This window comes from Fusarium fujikuroi, chromosome FFUJ_chr09 (genome assembly GCF_900079805.1).
Source record: "Fusarium fujikuroi IMI 58289 draft genome, chromosome FFUJ_chr09".
Classification (NCBI taxonomy): Eukaryota; Fungi; Ascomycota; class Sordariomycetes; order Hypocreales; family Nectriaceae; genus Fusarium; species Fusarium fujikuroi.
Window position 1 is genome coordinate 2505435 of NC_036630.1, and position 19401 is coordinate 2524835.

At 50.0% G+C, this 19401-nt stretch overlaps 9 protein-coding genes; 3 read left to right on the forward strand and 6 right to left on the reverse strand.

The window, feature by feature from the left end:
• Positions 1 to 246: 246 nt before the first annotated feature.
• On the reverse strand, positions 247 to 2577 carry FFUJ_09366 (related to aspartic-type signal peptidase; the record flags this gene model as incomplete). XM_023568739.1 has 3 exons in its annotated part: positions 247 to 1765; positions 1814 to 2108; positions 2160 to 2577. The coding sequence occupies 3 exons, from the start codon at positions 2575 to 2577 to the stop codon at positions 247 to 249; spliced, it is 2232 nt and encodes a 743-aa protein (XP_023435890.1).
• Positions 2578 to 4279: 1702 nt separating this feature from the next.
• On the reverse strand, positions 4280 to 5098 carry FFUJ_09365 (uncharacterized protein; the record flags this gene model as incomplete). Its single annotated transcript, XM_023568741.1, has 1 exon — positions 4280 to 5098. The coding sequence occupies one exon, from the start codon at positions 5096 to 5098 to the stop codon at positions 4280 to 4282; it is 819 nt and encodes a 272-aa protein (XP_023435891.1).
• Positions 5099 to 5468: 370 nt separating this feature from the next.
• FFUJ_09364 (related to GLY1-L-threonine aldolase, low-specific) lies at positions 5469 to 6530 on the reverse strand (the record flags this gene model as incomplete). Its single annotated transcript, XM_023568742.1, has 1 exon — positions 5469 to 6530. The coding sequence occupies one exon, from the start codon at positions 6528 to 6530 to the stop codon at positions 5469 to 5471; it is 1062 nt and encodes a 353-aa protein (XP_023435892.1).
• A 306-nt stretch (positions 6531 to 6836) lies between these two features.
• On the reverse strand, positions 6837 to 8478 carry FFUJ_09363 (uncharacterized protein; the record flags this gene model as incomplete). XM_023568743.1 has 4 exons in its annotated part: positions 6837 to 7569; positions 7617 to 7896; positions 7949 to 8373; positions 8423 to 8478. The coding sequence occupies 4 exons, from the start codon at positions 8476 to 8478 to the stop codon at positions 6837 to 6839; spliced, it is 1494 nt and encodes a 497-aa protein (XP_023435893.1).
• A 352-nt stretch (positions 8479 to 8830) lies between these two features.
• Positions 8831 to 10430, reverse strand: FFUJ_09362 (related to nicotinamide mononucleotide permease; the record flags this gene model as incomplete). XM_023568744.1 has 3 exons in its annotated part: positions 8831 to 9687; positions 9738 to 10246; positions 10297 to 10430. 3 exons carry the CDS (start codon positions 10428 to 10430, stop codon positions 8831 to 8833), a joined length of 1500 nt encoding a protein of 499 aa, XP_023435894.1.
• Positions 10431 to 10837: 407 nt separating this feature from the next.
• Positions 10838 to 12178, forward strand: FFUJ_09361 (related to N-acetylgalactosamine-6-sulfatase precursor; the record flags this gene model as incomplete). Its single annotated transcript, XM_023568745.1, has 1 exon — positions 10838 to 12178. The coding sequence occupies one exon, from the start codon at positions 10838 to 10840 to the stop codon at positions 12176 to 12178; it is 1341 nt and encodes a 446-aa protein (XP_023435895.1).
• A 115-nt stretch (positions 12179 to 12293) lies between these two features.
• FFUJ_09360 (related to positive transcriptional regulator for purine utilization) lies at positions 12294 to 14102 on the reverse strand (the record flags this gene model as incomplete). The annotated part of the gene is made up of 1 exon (XM_023568746.1): positions 12294 to 14102. One exon carries the CDS (start codon positions 14100 to 14102, stop codon positions 12294 to 12296), a length of 1809 nt encoding a protein of 602 aa, XP_023435896.1.
• A 618-nt stretch (positions 14103 to 14720) lies between these two features.
• On the forward strand, positions 14721 to 16345 carry FFUJ_09359 (uncharacterized protein; the record flags this gene model as incomplete). XM_023568747.1 has 2 exons in its annotated part: positions 14721 to 14815; positions 14863 to 16345. 2 exons carry the CDS (start codon positions 14721 to 14723, stop codon positions 16343 to 16345), a joined length of 1578 nt encoding a protein of 525 aa, XP_023436209.1.
• Positions 16346 to 16835: 490 nt separating this feature from the next.
• Positions 16836 to 18873, forward strand: FFUJ_09358 (probable general amidase; the record flags this gene model as incomplete). XM_023568748.1 has 6 exons in its annotated part: positions 16836 to 17114; positions 17174 to 18013; positions 18159 to 18360; positions 18408 to 18482; positions 18532 to 18666; positions 18743 to 18873. The coding sequence occupies 6 exons, from the start codon at positions 16836 to 16838 to the stop codon at positions 18871 to 18873; spliced, it is 1662 nt and encodes a 553-aa protein (XP_023435897.1).
• Positions 18874 to 19401: the final 528 nt, after the last annotated feature.

The window sequence follows — 19401 nt, forward strand, 5'->3', positions numbered from 1 at the left end:
CAACAGGGTGTCTCAATCAGACGCTGCAAGCCCCACAAAGCATCACCGAATCAATCAAGGCTGTCATAAAAAGTCAATGTCGTATAAATACATCCAATCGATGTAAATATCCAATCTAAGAATAATACGCTTCTAGAAGCAGATACAAAATAAAAGGGAAAATATCGTCCCATATCTACCATCGCAAAAAGTATCTACGCTTCACCCAATTAAATAAGTATTAAATGCCTCATCCATTATCTCCTTTTATAGAGCCGCGACAAAAGCGCCGACGATAAACGCCGCAAGCGCTGGTACGTTCCATGCGCTCGCGCCGTTGACGATCGCGGGGCTGGTGCCCGTTGGCTCCGAGGGTGTTGAGCCGACGGGTGTACCGGTTGGCTTGACGACAGTAGCGACGGTGTTAGGGGGTTGGGCGTAGACGTGAGTAGGCTTGTAGGTGTTAAGCTCCTCAAGAGGGTTGCCGCCGGTAGGCTTGGAAGCAGTGCCAGTGGGCTCAGGGTAATCCTGTGTAGCGTGGCCCTTGGTGGGTTGCTCATAACCAGGCTTGGTGTAGTGGCCCGTGAAAGTACCGTTGTTGTGATGGTTGGAGCCAGGAGGTCCGCAAGTAGTGCAGTAACCAGGAACAGGAGTGGGCTTGGGCGCCTTGACGACCGATGTGATGGTGACGGTGCGGTATCCCTTTGTGGTAGCCTCCTTGCAACCAAAGTTTCCAAAGCCGCAGTGGATAGCCTCGGGGATGGTGAACACGCCGGTTGGTTGCTCGGGGTTGATGATCTGCGTGTTGTGAACGATCTCGGTGGTGACGTCGCCCTTGTTGCAGGAGCCGGAGCCGGGGCAGGAAGTGATGGTGTACACGCGGGTCGATGTGAGGGTGGATTTGACAGGACCCTTGGTGGGTTGAGGAGCAACACCTGTGGCCTCGGAACCGGGGCAATATGTTGTAAGAGAGGTGATGATCTCGGTGGTGACATGGCCGACGGGGCAGTCGGTGACGCTGGGAGGGCAGGCAGTGACCGTGTAGACCTTGCTGGTTGTGACGGTGGAAGTGATGGTCGTAGAGGGAGCGGAAGTAGTAGGGAGAACATAAGTGTTGCCAGATCCACCAGTGGAGGTTGATCCAGGCTTGGAGGTTGTGAAAGTAGTGTTGGAGTAACGAGTAGTAGAGAAGGAAAGGGTGGTATCGGCGGTTGTCTCAGCAGAAGAAACCGACTCGGTGACGGACTCGGACGCAGTCTCGGTGGAAGTAGGAGATCCAGAAGTAGTGGTAGAGTCAGAGCCGCACTCACCAACCAAGTCAGGCACGGCATTGGGACCAGTACCGATGGCGACGAGGTTAGTACCGCAGTCCTCGTTGTTGGCGAGCCAGACATTCCTGTTATCCCAATCGTACACGACGTAGGCAGCGCGGAGGAAAGTGTCGCCAAGAACAGGGAACTCATCGTCCTGGAAGACACCGAGAACGCAACGGTCGTCGTTGTGCCAGATGAAGTCTGCGTAGGGGACCTTGATGACGGTGTTACCGAACTTGAAGTCGACGGTACCCTTGAGATCGGCGACGGAGCAATCGACATCGACGTAGGCGCCGGGGGTTCGCTGGGCCGTGGGGAACGCAGCGACGATCTTGTTAAAGATGGCGCCCGGGAGTGCGCTGACGGTGTATCCGCTGTCGAGGAGGACGGGCTGGCCGTTGGTCTGGGAGAAAATTGCGTCTTCGGAGCCGTCGTCTTGGATGATGCTGATACCGTCGAGGTGGACCCAGTAACTGCGATTGTTAGACGGCGCACTCGTCAATTGAGCGCGGGGGACTTACCGGGTGAGACCATCGGGGGAAGACTCGGCGGGGATGATGGGGCGCTTCTCGAGGTGGCCGGTGTATTTCTTGGTGTCGAGACCACCGAAAATAACGGCGCCGCGATCGCTATCGAGGGTGCGAATGTCGAGACTCAATGCGCGGCTCTTGATAAGACCTTGTCGGACCATGCTGTCAATCACGAGGGGGTAAGGCGCATCCCAACCATTCAGATCAGGTGCAGCGCCCATAATACCGACACTGGTAAAAGAACTATCGTATGCAACACCGAAAACTTGGTTGCGAATATTGGCAGCTAATTAAGTCAGTATGTCTCAGCGACGGTGAGGAATGCGGCCTGTCTCACATCCAATGACAACATGGTCGTAGCCATAGTTCCAATAAGCATACCCAGTGCCGTAGACAACACCGCCAGTAGTGTTGAGGTTAACCCAAGTGCTACTCTCGCCAAAGTGACCAAAAGATTCGCAAAACGCGGGCTGCTGCGCCTTTGAGCAGACGGGGTTGACCCAGAGCTCTGCAGAGCCCGTGTCCAGGTTGACGGTGACTTTCTGCCCCGGCGTACCGAGCTCAACGTCAATGCTGTAGAAAAAGCCGTTCTGCTGGCTCTCGAGGGCGACTTCATTCTGGCGCTTGGTGACGCCTTTTACAACGGGCGCGCCGGTGGAAACCTTGAGGGGGAAGCGAATAAGGCCATCTTCCTGGGGAGCGGCAGCGTGAGCCAACGCGGGGGCCGCGATGGCAAGGAAAAGAGCGGACAACATCTCTCCAAATCAATTGAGACGTTTTTAGTTAATCGGGAATAGAAGAAAAAAAGAGAACAGGGGAAAGGAAATAAGATGGGAATTTGTTAACCCGGCGTAGTGAGTGACCGGGGAAACGAAACAATTAATAAAGAAGATGGGAATTGAAACCTCGAGAACAGAGCAAGAGAGGTTGGAAGAACTAAAAATGGAGATGGCGGGAATTTTTCTGTTGGACTGTTTCTATATAAAACCACCTGCAAATGCAACATGCAGAGCTAAGGGGGGGCCTTGTCTTGGATGATCTGTGCCTGGCGCTAATCTCGTGGAAGAGGGAGGGGGGCCTCGTGTAGCGTATCGCCAGTAGAGGCCAGCGAAATAATTACAAGTGGGTTCTTACGATGACGTGAAAACGACAAAAAGAGGGGAAGTAAAAGAAGATAAAGGATCAATATTTAATATCTTTGTGGGTATATACAAAGTGCCCTTTGTTTAATCTTTCAGCTCAAGGGTTGTTTTTTTATCTGCAGAGGGGACAGACAATACGAGACTCCCTGATGCGCTGTTCCCTTGTTAGGGGTCACGTCAGCTCCGCAGTGGTAGTGGTGCGGGTTTAGCGCCTTGCCATTGTGAGATTAGCTATCCCTTCCCCCCATGCACCGTCGTGTGGTAACGCAGTGAATACGGGGTTTTTGTTATTTCCAGATCCCGCTGATCTGAGTTAGGTTATTTGAAACAGCGCACGGGAGGGTTAAAGGGCAAGCTCCTTGAATTAACGCGTCCCGAGACATTGACTACTCGGATCCCGTACAAAGGTTAGTAAGGTAATTAATTGACTGGTACATGGTGTACCCGCTGTGCAAAACGGCGTGCAGCGCCACGTCGACTTCCCGTAAGCTTTGGCCAAATGTCACCCTGTTGATGCAAGCCACAATCTGCTGTGCGCCGTTTTACTCACTGGTGCGGGAGAAGGTTATCGTTGAGCTTTGATTGAGATCAGCGAGTTGGATGGAGGGAAATGACCGTGGCTGGATTAAAGGTTGTCACACCATTGTAAGCCCAGGTTGTCAACTGACGGTCGTACTGTAGAGGGAGTGGTGATTTTGTGCTCGGCCGAGATGGTCGGGAAGTGGCGGGGCGGTTGGGGACCTAAGGATCCCTCAAATAATTTCAACGTGAAACTCTAGAGCCGCATGGATATAGTGTACCTGTGAGACGAGAAAGTCAATGATTTATAACTAAACGAACAGACATTTCGTTCACCGAATTAAACAGAAAATAGATCCCGTTAATCGTGGAAGCGCTCCGATGGAACTGCTGATAATGTTACAATTGGTCGGATTCTCTGTGCGACAGCAGCTCGGCCTGTAGAACACTATGGTGAATACCTGCCTCAACCTCTCTGTATTACCCCAGCCAGTATAAAAATTTTGCATCAAGACATCTTCCGACATCAAGCTTTACGAGATAACAGCTTGCGACTTGAGACTGAGGCACAGAGGCTGGTTCAATCAATCTTTAATTGTCATGTGTCCGTGCTACCCTGCAGTTCTACCCGAACCCCATGCTGTGAAGCCTCAACTCGACGAGACACGTGTTGACCATGAGACCAACACTCTCCGACTTTTTCAACAAGACCAAGTAAAATAAGGCTCTCAGATAGCGTATCAAGAAGCGAGCGTTATATAATTACAATTTTATACACAGCTTGAGTGTCTCGCTTTCATCTCCCTCCAACCCACCACTGTCTGGGGAACTGCATGCCCCATTTATGCATCAGCACTCTCAACTCGTCCTCCGTCCCTGGCACGACATTGATGAAAACCCTTCCACTATTTCCCTCGCTCATACAAGGTTCAGAGTGCACTGCTCCAGATTCCCTGCCAACTTTGAACACAGAGCATTCACCTATTTCTGCTGCTTCTACACCAAAGGGTTCTAATACAGTAGCTAGTTCATCGCGCACAGCGTCTGCTGCAGCTGCACAGCCAACACAACGGATTGACACACACTCATGCTCTGTGCTTGCTGACTCACGAGCGGATTCTTGTGCTTTGCGCGCCGAGGATTGGTGGGATGGGGGTATGAAGAGCGTTGAGGGGCCGAGAAGGGTAGTGCAGATCTTCCAGTCCGTTCCGGTGTTTTTATGATGCTTTTGGTGTTGTGATTTGAGGCCTAGTCGGGTGCCCGGGAGTACATCCGTAGTGAAGAAGAGTTCATCTGTGTGCCATCTTGGTTGATCAAACTCATGCATAGGTGTCGTAGCGCGTATTGTAAGGAAATAATGCATAAACCCCTTGTTGAGGAGAAGATTGTTAATATAGTTCAAGAAAGGAATAAATGTAGAGCGAATAGATTCTGTAAAGACTTGACTCTCAAAGTCGTAGAAGTTATCAGGTAGTGATAACCGGTCGAGGAGAGGACCGCAGTAGCACCAATAGGCCGAGCGCTTGACAGTTATCGGGTCTTGGCGTTGATCAGCATCGTCAAGGTACTTCAGAAACCTGAATTCGCTTTCCAAATCTGAATCTACGGCTGCCATGATCGTCGCATGAAAGGACTAGTAAGGAGAGAATTGTCGACGTCGGTTAAGCGGTCAAATGGCGTGAATCCTTCTCGTCGCCTACTGGTGACTAAGCAGGCCTGAAGATGAGATTTCCAAAGCAGATAACGGAATTTTAGAATATTGGCACCAAGTTAGAGGTCGCGGACATCAAAGCGAGGTAGCTAGATTGATACTTCCCGACAGAGGGAATATAAGGACTCCGAATCTGTAAACCCCAGGGTCGAAAACGAGATATTATGTCGCAATTAGTTATTTTGTCTATAGGCAGATATTCCAACTCTCATCACCAAGCAAGAACATTATTCCAAAGCTGAGATCCGTCACAACTTTTCATCCTTAACGCCGTCTACACAGTCCAAGAATGCACCATCTCCACAAACCTCTCAACCTGCGCCCCCTCCGTCGCCCACGTCGTAAGCAATCTAATAACAGCCTCATCATCACCGCACTTCTCCCAAACATAGAAACTAAAGCTCTCCTTCAGCACCTTGATCAAACTCAACGGCAGCACCGCAAAAACCTGATTCGTCTCCGTCGCAGCATATACCGAAAATCCCCCCTGCGCTATACCACTCGATAACGACTCAGCAGCCAAATTCGCCTTGCGCGCTAATTCAAAGTACAAATCTCCCTCGAAGAGCTCTGCGAATTGCGCGCCGATGACGCGGCCTTTTGCGAGGAGGGAGCCGTGCTGCTTGACGTAGAATTCGAACTCGGACGAGAGGCGGGCGTCTTTTACGACTACGGCTTCGCCGAGAAGGGCGCCGTTTTTTGTGCCGCCTATCCAGAAGATATCTGTGAGTTCGAGGATGTCGGAGAGGGTCATGTCGTTTGCTTTTGAGGCGAGGGCGGTGCCGATCCGAGCGCCGTCGAGGAAGAGAATGAGGCCGTTCTTTTCGCAGACTTGTTTTATCGCTGCGAGTTCGGCGCGAGAGTATATGGTCCCGATCTCGGTTGCGTTGGATATATACACCAGCCGAGGTTTCGCCATGTGAGGAAAATGCCAATTATCATCTAGCGCACGCTCGATCGTCGCAGGTGTGAGCTTCCCATTCTGAGGTGTGACGTTGATGATTTTATGACCGCTTGCTTCTACTGCGCCTGTCTCTCTCGTCACGATATGGCCAGAGCTAGCAGCGATGACGGCTTCGTGAGGCCGGAGACATGCGGCGATGGAGATGGCGTTGGCTGATGTCCCGCTCGGCACGAAGAATATGCCAACGTCGTCGCGGCCGAGATGGCGACGGATTCGCTGCCGCGCGAGATCACAGTATGTATCGCCTCCGTAGCCGGTTTCTTGGGTTGTGTTGCTGGTGATCAACGCTTTGAGAAGAGCGGGATGTGCACCCTCGCTATAATCGTCCATGAAACTATAGCGAGGAATTGAGGTTGGTATTTGAGACGGCATTTTGACAAGATTGATAATGGTGTAGATGTTGGTTGTGACAGTGCTGTAGTTACTAATTCTGGCATTTCTATATAGATGATTTCATCCCCCACTCGATGATCCACAGATGAATCACAGAATCGAGGTGTTAGTAACTGGCGTGTTAGTCAAACCTATCGTGGTGGGTCGTTTACTCAACATTCCGTTACGCTTCCCGAAACTTTACCAAACCCAATTGCGCTAATAATGCCGTCCTCACGCGTATATTGCATCATGTGAGGAGTTTATTTTTCTGAGAGATAACGAGAACCGGCCCGGTTGGTAGGATCATGGGGACATTGATATCGTATTCGCTGCGTCGAGAGAAAAATCGATAAAGCTTCGATAAGTCTCCACAGTCGAGGAGTCGAGCGGCTTTGGGTAGGTAAGGATCTTTTGATACTTTGGCTTCAATGGCATTCCCGTTGCTGTGACATCGCTGGCCTGGTCCCAGAGCTCAGGATACTTTTCGAAGAATGCGGGGTCGATCTTGTAGTAGCCCGCGCCCTTGTCCATGTTCAATTTGTTAAACGCAGCGCGAGCATATGCAGGTGATGAGAATAATGTTGAGATGTCCGGGGCGGGAAGCATGGCGATTGTGTTTTCGCTCTCGGATGTAGCGGAGGACATGGTGTTGATGAGGTCTGTTACACGCACGTAGACCGTTATCTGCGGGGCACCTAGGACGAGATCCGACATGAGCGCCTCAACGACGTAGCCAGTCACAGCGTCGCAGAAGATCTGGTCGATATGGGGATTTGCAGAGTGTAGCTGGATTAAGCGATCGCGGATTGTGGGAAAGGGTATCCAGTCGATGATGCCCGGGTGAGGATTCTCGAGCTGTGCTGTTGTAGGGCGGTAGCGGGGATGGAGCTTATTGAAGGTTGCGGAGGATGGATAGAGTTGCCAGGCTGTGAGCTCGATGATGTGGTAGAAGCGTGTTTTGGCGTACCATGCCATTACATCCGGACGGGTCATGCTGTTGAACATGGACAAGACCATGAGAACTGGTTGGTAGACACTACACCAGTTAGAAAGCTTTAAAGATGTGACGCAGGGGGCGTATACCTCTGGACAGGATTATGACCTTCTGGAACGAATCCAAGAGTATTAAGCTTGTTCTTAAGCATTCGCTGAAGGAGCTGAATGTGATCTGAAAATGGTGAATTGGTAAAGGAGTAATCTTTCCCAAGCACCAGACTTGACTCGGCTGTTGCGTTGATGGCGGTTAGATAGGGTTGCATTCCCATTTGATACTCATGACTCCAGATATTCGGGATCTGAGAGTAAAAAGGGCTTGTGCCAGAGACGTTAATGAGTTCTGACGAGATACCATTGTCTGTTGATGCTTCGATCAATCATTATTAGCCTGAGCTCATAAAATGAATGCTGGTACTTACCAGTGACGCTCGATGATGAAAACGGCGCATCAAAGTCTAGAATCGACGGATCAAACGCCTCCAGATCAATAGACTGCAGCGCGGACTCTTCGGCGATATGCTCATCACTCTCTGTCTTTCCGTTCACCCGCTCAGGCCCATCTCTCTGTCGCTCATCTCTCTGTCGCTCATCCCCCTCACCACTTGCAGTATCGTCGAGCGTCTTAGCCACCGAGTCACTCAACAACTGCACCGACGCCATCATGCGCGACATTTTTGTCTGCACATCAATCAACTGCTTTCTCAACAATCGATTCTCCTTCTGTAGCGCTTCTACGCGCTCACTATCTGATCGCTGGTCCGCATTTACACGGTTCTTTAGCTCGCGGATACATTCTGCCTGTCTGCGACGAAACGCCCGTTGCGATAAGCGATTGCGGAGTTTTCTGCATTTTGTTAGGGAGGATGAAGAGGTGCGGGGTCGGGGAGATTTACTTTCGTTCTTGCTCGGTGAGAGTGGTGTTCTTTTCGTCCATGTGAGGTGAGTCCATGATGGCCGGGAGATCTTGTCTCGGTGTGCAGATGCTCAGCTTGACAGGGCTGGGCTGGCAGGGTAGACTGAACTGAACTGAACTCCCGGGACCGGTATTTGAGATTCAGAGGTGGAGATGGGGCATTCTCATTGGAGGTTGATGCTTGGAGCGGCCTTTTGCGGTTAGGAACGGTGAGTTTGGGCCGTCATCTGGGTTTTCCCCACTGAAGAGGAACTCTTAGAGTCGGGAAACAAGCCGTTGATACCGGCATTGTTATCATGGTGTATCTCTCGAACTGAACTAACAAAGAGGCTATAGGCAGGACTGCAAAATGATCAAGTATAGAAGATCGACTACAATTAAAACCCATCTACAGCTGAAAGCGCTGGCTTCTTCCTGTCCGTTCATCAACATCAACACTATCCTCATTCTCAACGAGCTCCCTCTCCAATTTCTTATTCTGCCTCCAATAAACCCCCATAATCATAGCGGTGATGGGCAAAGCAGCAGCATACAATAAAACAACAGCCAGAAAACCCTTTGTATACTTCGGAGCATCACTCTCGCGAAACAGCTGCTTTCCAGCCAACCCACCAGCATTGCTCCCAATGACCACCATCGCCAATCCAATACTGCGCGTTTCAGCAGATCGAGCATTGATACTCAGCCAGGCATCATTGAGACCCTGAGATAGCGCATTGCCGCTGCTCAAGAGGGTGAAGAGCGCATATTTGGTCCACTTATCCTTATCAGTTGATCCAAACAAAGCGCCGCCAAATGTGATACTCCAAAGAAACGCGGCCATGCACCACAGACCTCGCTGTTTCGTTTTGTCGGATGCCCAAGCAACGGCGAAGCTGAGAACCACGACGAGGAAGCTGCTGACCGAGTTTAAAAGGTTGGAGTTGATCTTGCTAAAGCCCAGGCTTCGAATGATGGTTGGGCCGTAGAGTTGAAGACCGCCCTTGGGCGCGAGAGAAACGAGGTTGAGAATAGTGTGGATCCAGATACGGTAGTCGGCGAGGGCGGCGACGACGTCTCGGACGGTGATGCTTGCGTGGGCTTCGGTCTTGGAGATATCTTCTTGATAGATCCTGTCGTGCATGATTTCGCGCTCACGAGAGGTGAAGAGGTCGAAATATCCGTGAATAGGTCTGGTATGAACTGGAGATCGAGGGAGAAGAAGGATAAAGACAACGAAGACCAGTAGGGTAAAAATACCCTCAACTATTTGATGTTAGCAACACCCATGACGGGGCAGCGCAAGAGGAACGAACTGATAAAGAGCCACTGCCAACCAGCTAGACCAGCTATACCGCCCATCTGCAAGACACCCGCAGCGATCAACGACCCCGTAGCAGTAGCAAAGTAATTCCCAAAATAGAAGATGGACGTTCTCAATGCCAACTCCTTCTCCCGATAAAACAGCGCAAGCATATACTGCCCACCCGGGATGAACCCAGCCTCACAGAAGCCCAGCAGGAAACGCGTCGCAAAGAACGAATGCACATTCGTGACCCAAGCTTGCGTCAGCGCAACAGTGCCCCAGATGAGTACCTGGCCCGTAAGCCAGATCGGTGCGCCGAGTTTCTGGAGGATGATGTTGGAGGGGATCTCGGCGATGATTATACCGGCCATCATGAGCTGGTCGCCGAGGTTGACGTCGTCTTTGGTGATGTTGAGATCGGTTGTGAGCGTGTCGGTTAGGGCGTTGCTGATGTTGCTTCGGTCGAGCTGGAGGGCGTAGAAGCCGAGGACGAGGAGAGGCATGAGGATTATGTCGAGTCTGGTATGTGAGCCTGGGGCGTCAATGGGGAAAAGGGGTTGTCGATTTACTTTCTGACGACTGCCTTCTCTTCGTCTTCTGTCCAGACAGACTGCGTGACAATTGACTGCGGCGCATCATTAAGATCGTGAGTTTCTTTATCAGCCTTGATAGAACCCATCTCGGAAGAATGATCCAGAGCCATGTTGATACCGGGTTCATGTATTATTCACGCCCTGTATCGGATTGATGGTCTAGTCGTCGACTATCATCCGTCTTTATACTCTTTCATCACCATACCAAGAATTCTAACTCCCAACCATGATAAGGTATCAAAGACAATATGATGCGCACGCCATTGAATGTCAATATCGCGCATCTTTACCCGTCAAGAAGGTTTGCTAGATCATCCAAGAGGGAGACGATCTAGTCGTCGGAGGTGAGCGTCGGCGATGAGCGAAAATGTGGGGTTTCGGACGAGTCGCCGATGGCTTCAAGCTCAGCCCTTGAGCATACGCGATTGACGAGGATAATGAGCTCACAGCGAAGTTATTAAATGAAGTTGACTCAATTGCAGAAGACTCAGGGTCAAAGAAATCAAAACATTTTGAAATGTCCAAGGATCCAGCAAAACCAAACATCGTGCTCATCCTAGCCGATAATCTCGGTTGGGGTGAGCTAGGCTGCTATGGCGGAGGCATTCTTCGCGGCGCTGCAACACCGCGCATCGACAAGCTCGCCACCGAAGGTCTTCTTCTTCACAATTTCAACGTGGAGAGTGACTGTGTTCCCACGCGCTCAGCCTTGATGACAGGCCGTCATCCCATCCGAACCGGGTGCCGACAATCTGTCCCGGCCGGGTTTCCTCAGGGTCTTACCAACTGGGAGCGTACACTGCCTGAGTGTCTCAAGCCAGAGGGTTATGCGACGGCTCATCATGGGAAATGGCATCTTGGTGATATCCCTGGCCGGTATCCTTCTGATAGGGGGTTTGACGAGTGGTTTGGGATTCCCAGAACGACTGACGAGAGTCAGTTTACGTCGGCTTTGGGATATACACCTGAAGTTGCCGAGTTGCCATATATCATGAAAGGTGTCGCTGGTCAGTACTCCGAGAACGTTTGTGTGTATGACCTCGATAAGAGAAGGTTGATCGATGAGATGCTGGTTGACCATTCAAAAGATTGGCTATCGCGTCAAGTTACAGCAGAGAAGCCCTTCTTCTTGTACCATCCTCTGGTCCATCTGCATTTCCCGACTTTACCGCATCGCGACTTTGAAGGGAAGACGGGACAGGGAGAGTTTGCCGACTCTATGGCTGAGATGGATTACCGAGTTGGTCAGTTAATCGACCATCTTGACGACCTTGGAGTTCGCGACAACACGGTCTTGATATTTGCCTCTGACAATGGACCTGAGTTCAGACCTCCCTACAAGGGTACTGCTGGGCCTTGGTCCGGCACATATCACACTGCCATGGAGGGAAGCCTGAGAGTTCCCTTCATCATTCGATGGCCGGGAAAAGTCCCGACTGGGGTAACATCCAACGAGATAGTCCATGTCACTGATATCTTCACAAGCATCCTTGAAATAGCTGGCTCAGAACCACCATCTGATAGACCTATTGATGGTATCAGCCAAGTAGAATTCTTCAAGGATCCCGCTGCTGTGAAATCCCAGCGTGAGGGGTTCCTCTTCTACATCAAGGACGAGTTGCGCGCCGTCAAATGGAAGGACTGGAAGCTTCATCTGGTCTGGGAACCAAAGGTCAACCAATCGTCTGGAAAGCTGGAGTCTCCGTATCTGTTCAATGTGATGAGAGACCCAAAGGAGGAGACGGATATTTTGGCTTACAACACTTGGGTCATGCAACCGGTTATGAGGTTGAGGGCCGCGTTTGAGAAGAGTTTGAGGAGCGATCCAGCACCGCCTGACCCGCTCAAGGGCCTTTGAGAGCTGGCCTGGATTACGATAGAAAACCAAAGTAAGGACTTTGAATTATGGAAATTAAAATAAATATGATCATCAATTTGTTTCATCAGACGCCGATAGATGATTGTTGTTACAGTTATATTTGATCCAAGATCCACGGATCCAAAGTGGGCGGTGTTGACGTCCATAGAGCCGCTGCCCCATCCAGATTCAACGAAGGCAATACATTATGCCCAAACAGGAAGTCGCTTGAGATATCCATTGGCAGCTCCGAGGCCATTTCATCCATAGTAGCTGACATCTCATCGAAGCGGTCACGGTATGAAGCTCCAGGAGGATACCGCTCTGCCATACCCCACAGAACTGTCGAACAGACAGACACCCGACTCTTCAAGGCGTTCACGTCAAACACTGCACCTTGCAGCGTAAGACTTTTGATGCAGTGGATCAAAGCTGCACCTGATTGAAACAAGTTGGGTGTCGTTCGCCAGTAGAACCTCAACTTGCCCTCTTTGAATCCCTCTCTGTAGAGCTCAATACTCGTAGAAGCATACTGCGCAAGATCTCTCAGCTCATCCTCTGAAAGGTGAGGAAAGTGACGAGATGGTGAGAAAAGAGAGACAAGAGTAATGTATAAGGCGCCGTCGAAAAAGTTCTGGGGCGCAAGCTTTGATGTTGGGTCTAAGGGAGGCACGTTTGCATGCCACTCCACAAGGCGATCCTTCATGCCCGTCTTCCAGGATTTATAATCGAAGAAGGTGCCGTTCGCACGAGGTTTGTAGTTGAGTGTATGGAAGATTTCGTATTCTAGTTGGCGGAAGAGGATGCAGTGGTTTGCTAGTGGACTTGATGACTCGGATCCGCTTGTTGAGGGGAGGGGCGTGAAGATGGCTTCGTCGGGTATTGATCTTGGGCGATTGAGTATAACGCAGAGGTTTGTTTCGAGTATGTATGTCGACCAGAATACTCGACGTCTCTTGTTGACCTCTGCCTCATTCTCATGCGCGTCTTCTATCACGGACAATCGAGTTTCGTTGAGGAGGTCGAGGTCAATAGCCAATCGTGTTGCCAGACCAATGAAGTGCCAAGCCGCAGAGAGATTTGAAGCGAAAATGGTATACTGTACAATGAGGAGAAGGTTTTGGAGATGTTGAAGGTCGCCTCTCCAGGTAGCTTGCGGCCGTTCTGTGAGTATTCCAATAGCCGACGCGAAGAATGAGTCGGATGCAGTCGTAGGAATGGAAGAATCCGTCCTGTTGAGAAGTCTGATGGCAATGGCTAGGACCATGCAAAGCTGGAATTTCTGTACAGAGGTGCCTTGGCCATTAGACGTCTGGTCTTGATACAAGACGTCAATGGTATCGTGAAATGATTCCTGGTTCAAGACAGGGGAGAAGAAATTAGAGTGTTCAAAGTATGTGGCGGCGAGTTGGATAGCGGTTGGCCTGGGAGGAAATTTGACGGTGTCTGGTACAGTGATTGTATCAAGAAGAGTATGGTAGGCTGAGTCTTGGGCGTGCTGTACATCATTTGGCCTAGGCACTAGCAAGCGCAGTAAGTTCAGATCATTAGAGCTGTGCGCCTCTGGTGTTGATTCGAGAGCATCTTGGGAAGCTCGGCTGGCATCAGAGTCGGTGTCTATCCCTTGATTCCGGAGGGCGAGCTCAAGCTCAGCGACGCGATCCTCGAGATTCTTAATGTAGCTGAGGACGTTCAAGTAAGCATGCATGCAATCTCTTTTGACAGAAGAAAAGAGGAAATACCTTCGAGGTACAGACTGCCCATCTACATCAACGCTTACACACGGCACTCCAGCACGGGCACACGATGAGCATGCCGGGATGTTCTGGTCACAGCGCTGTTTTCGGGACTTGCATCGCTGACAGGCCGTCACGTTAGCGCGTCGGACGCTGTTGCGTTTACGATTTGAGGGAGTGTCGGACATTTCCGGCGGTTGATCATGATGAGGAAATTCTTGGGGGATAAATAAATGATAAAGCAGAGTCAAGTTCGCCGAAGCTTTCCCCGCGTTGGAGATAAGGAGGACCCGGCTTGCAGTGATGGCGTCAGTCGCGCTAACCGTTGTTGGACTTGGAGTTGAGATCCTCATCAAGTATAGCATTTACATCGAAGAAGCCAAGTAAATGCTGTAGATCTAAAATTTATAGAATGTTAGACTGTATGTACTTGATCTCTCGTGATTAGATCATCTTAAACTCCAGTTGAATAATGGATGTTTGGGCAAAACAAGTGGTCGATATTCATATTCTCAGCCGATGTGCCTAACACCGGCAAGGAATGTCAATACCATTAAATAGATAAAAGCTGTCCTTGAAGTGCATAAGCTTTTTGTTTTGTCTGGCAACTGTTTGGCACTGCAAACGCATCGCTCTGCTTCACTGTAATACCACGTGACACAGACAAACGGCTTCAAAGTCACCAAGCCAACTCAAAACAAACTTACGACGTCGCCTCTTCATTCCCCCCTCCTTTGCTCTCACAACGAAAACCACATCGCTTGTTTTCCTTACTTATCAACCTTTCATTCTTTGCGGTGTTCACCATGTATCGTGACGGTACACGCAACATACGGGCCCGTTCCTCACGGGATATGCCTCCTCTCTCTATACCCAAGAAGCGCAAGCCGAAAATGCCCAAGTAAGTCTCTTTCATCTCTCTGGGTTGCTGATCTAACCCCCTCACAGGGAGCCTTCGCGATTTCTCGCTTGTCCCGTCGAGATCCAGCTTCAAGTCCTAGAATCTGTGCCCAAAGTGGGTCTCGTTGCTTTGTCGCGAGTCAACAAGCAGCTCGCCAGCATCGCCCAGCCTGCTCTTCATAGAGATGTCGATGTCAATTGCCCTAGCCTCAATCCCGGATGGCGCTCCATCCCGCTGGTCCTTGTCTTACGAACTCTTCTGTGGCGGCCTGACCTGGCTCAAGCTGTTCAGCATCTGCGTTTCGATGGATATGACTTTGTCGAGAGGGAGCTTAATGAACTTCCGACCACGCCAATCTTCCACCTCACAGATGAAGACAAGTTGAGGGCAGTCCAGTTCATCAAGGCTTTAGATCTCTACCAGGGGTTAGACTGGGCTCACGCTTTCTTGAAGGGCCAGATTGACTCTCTCGTCAGTCTCGTCGTGGCACTTACTCCAAATGTCAGAAGCCTTTATCTTGGCGAATTTTTCTCTATTGAAATATGCTATCTCCGGCTGTTGCTGAGGCCAGAGAGCTACAACAACCCAAGAGGCAGCAACGTGCATAAATTCGAGCATCTCCGCCATGTTACTGTCGACAACCATTGTGCGACGTACCACCACATCCATTTCAGCTTCAACAACATCTACCAAAGCTTCTTTCATCTTCGTATGCTTGAGAATCTTTCCATCTCAGGCAGCTTTCCCGAGGCATCACGACCCTTCACCATCACGGCGAAGTTGGAACATCTTAGATGTCTGAACCTGAAGCGAATCAGTGAAGAGGAACTTGGGCGAATTCTTTCCCTCGCACCCAATCTCGATGATCTGAAGTATACCTATGGCTGCTATCCATTGGCAGATCTTTTTTCCACCAACTCCCAGAGACTGGATGTCGCCACACTAGGTGATTCACTGAAAAGCCATCGATTGAAACTCAAAAGCCTACAGCTCCTCGTTGTTGACAACATTAACGTCCTGGATGAAGGGCTAGATCCACTCTGGCCATTAGCCCTGCAGGGCTCGCCTCTCAAGCTACACGACTTCTCAAATCTCCGCATTCTCACTGTCCCATGGATCCTCATCGCTGGCCTATCGAAGAGGGAGCACCCTTCGCCGCTGCGCTACCTCATCCCAAAGTATGTCGAGCGGCTGACCTTGACAGACGATTTGTACCAACAGCCGTACTGGGGCTGGAGTGGCAAGGAGATCCAGGCCTTGTTGGAAGAGTATTTGTACGATGTGAAGGAAACGAAGCTTGCCCTTGCTGCGATGTTGCTTGTGGGACCGATCCTGTCAAAGATGTACAAAAATGACAAGTTCCATTCGGCGAGACGGCTTGCTCGTTCTGCGAGTGTCGATCTTAAAGCAGTCGAGACGACTATACCTGAGAGTGACGTGCTGCGTGGTGCAGAGGAGCGCGCACGTCGCTATGGGCAGCTCCGAGAACCAGTACGAGCAGAGGTGTTTGACTTGTTGGATAGATGGTAATGGAGGTTACCTAGGATGGACCTGGATCCGGAGGAGATGATCCTTTGTTTTGTGTTTTATTTTGACATGGCGGTTGGTTTTGGGCGTTGAGAGGATCTGGTCAATTGGCTGATCCCGAGGTCAAGGATGCATTTCTAAAATGGATCCTGACGTGAGCGGGATTTGTTCATTGATTGCAGAGTACAGGACTAGGCATACTGGTGATCGCGTTGTTGCAAAGCGTTTTTCAGCGCTGTGGTTTGATTCTCTGGCAAATAAAAATAAAAATGATATTAAAAAGGTCTGTTATAAACGCGAACCTCCGAACTTGACATGCGTGCGGGCCATATTCATCACATGTCTTAGAACTGCAGATGTCGTCGTCATTCATTCTTGCATTCCTTTCATCGATAAATCGGCATCGTACAGGCTGCAGATCTGTCCCCGAAATTTAATTATTCTCAACTCTGACCTTTGAATCCATTTATAACATTCATTTCAGTTGTCAAAAATGGATGAGAACTCGTGGGAGACTCGAGCAGCAGTCAAGCGCGCCGCGACCTTAGACAAGATCCCTTCAGAATGGAGATTATCCTCAGAGGACCTCGAACATGCTCACAGCCAACGCGACATCACGGGATCTTTTATTGAGCGGTTCCTTGACGAAGAAACAGCTTCTATCACATCTCTAAAGACTGTTGAGATTTTAAATGCCGTGTCCGAACAAGAACTCACAACGATGAAGGTCGTGAGGGCATTCTGTCAACGAGCGGCTGTGGCTCATCAGATCGTGAGTACCTGCGAAACTCTCTGCAAGTTTATGAGAACTTGAAGTGACACCATGCCTAGAATAATTGTCTTCACGAAATTTTCTTTGATCAAGCCTTTGAGCGCGCCCAGTACCTGGATGAATACTTCACCAAACATGGAAAGGCGCTAGGGCCACTTCATGGTCTGCCTATCAGTCTCAAAGACCAATTCCACGTGAAAGGTGTCGATACAACAATGGGCTACGTCGGTTGGATTGGCGGTAATCTGGGTATTGATTCTGATAAAACCTATACGGTCGAAAGCCACATCGTCACCGAGCTTCTTTCCCTTGGAGCAGTGCTATACTGCAAGACAAGCCTCCCTCAAACCCTCCTCTTTGGCGAGACAAAGAACAACATCATCGGCCAGACATTAAACCCGATTAATCAGAACTTGTCATGTGGCGGCTCTTCAGGTGGTGAAGGAGCCCTCATGGCATTGGGCGGAAGCTCGGTTGGTGTTGGGACAGATATCGGTGGATCGCTGAGGATACCAGCTGGTTTTTGCGGAATCTTTTCCATAAAGCCAACGTCAAATCGATTAAGCTATCGCGACGTTGCGAATACGAACCCTGGACAAGATACATATCGGTCTACAATTGGGTTTATGGGGACGTCGATTGATGCACTAGAAGTGGTATTTAAGGCTATTCTTGGGACGGAGCCTTGGATGAAAGATCCAGCTGTTATACCAATTCCGTTTCGAAAAGATGTCATGGAGTCGTATCGGAGGCGATCAGATGAGAAAGGTAACGCGAAATCTGGAGAGAGGCCACTAAAGATGGGTGTCTTTTGGTGTGATGGGATGGTAGGACTACATCCGCCTGTTCTTCGGGGGTTGACGGTAGTAGTCGATGCGCTGAAGAAAGCTGGGCACAAGGTACGCAGCGACAAGTGAGTTGAAGACTCACAGCTGATGAACGTCAGGTCATTGACTGGAAACCGCCATCGCACGAAACGGCAACAAACATTCACGCAAGTTACTCACCCCTTGAACATATGAATGCGCTGACGAGATGCTGTAGGGAGGATTTCTCGGTGCAGACGGAGCGCACGACATCCACCAGCACCTTAATCGATCCGGCGAGCCTCTAATCCCAGATTTACAAGATGGCCTCAATCTGGAAACCCCGACGGAGTTACTCAAGTATCAGGATCTTACAATCCAAGGCCTTGAGTTCGAGCGGCAGTATTCCGATTACTGGAACTCAACCGCGGACTCAGATGGTATCTAAACAACGGTCGTGTGAATCTAAAATACTAACATCTCGTAGGTCAGATTGTAGATGCTGTTCTCATGCCTGTAGCGCCTCACGCAGCTGTGATACCTGGAAAGTTCTACCACGGAGGTTAGTAGTGTCAGGCGTTGTTTCATGTGTTGGTGCTAAGATGGTACAGCGTATACTGATGCGATGAACTTGACCAATTACACAGCCGTCGTTATTCCCACGATCAGAGCGGATAAGAGGATTGACGTTTTTGATGAGGGGTATGAACCGCTGGGTGAGATTGATAGGAAGAATTGGCAAGCTTGTGAGTCGCCCCTCGGAGTTACACCGCAATCGATGGCCCGTCACATGGGGCTTTTAGGCTTGGCTAATTACTACAGACGACGCAGATTTATATGACGGGGCTCCAGTAGGTGTCCAAATCGTAGGGCGAAAGTTCGAAGAGGAGAAATGCCTAGCCATAGCTCGAATAGTCCAAGCCGTTGTCGAGAGCGCAATCAAGACAGGTTAGTGAGGCACTACCGAAAGCGGAAATACACGGCCATACGGATACGATTATGGAAATACGGAGTAGAGAGACATCAATGCAAGACCTGGTTTTCATCTGCCGAGGGATTCTCGAGCTGTATACCGAGTTTGTACAAGATTGCCAAGAAGCCAACCTCTTTTTGGATGTCGACTTCATGTTCAAGGTTGTATTGGAAGCGGCTTGCATGACAGCTGAAAGTTATAGCTTCTTGGCGGGTTGTTCTCCGTTCTTTGACATTTCATTCCGCGGCGGGGGGTTACATCTCAAACCACGTGGCTTGAGGGGCCGGAACCGATGGAGCGGTATGAATACGACCATAGCTCTGGGGAAGAGGGGATATTGCCTGGTGTTCAATTGACACTCCAGGATTGGCTCTAGTTGATTGACTACATCATGTCGCTGTTGTATATGCTCTATTCCACAATTCTTTCTTCTAGTTTGTTATCTTTGGGAAAACAAGACGACGCGTGGACATGATAGACGAATGAAAAGCATGATAGGCTTGCCGAT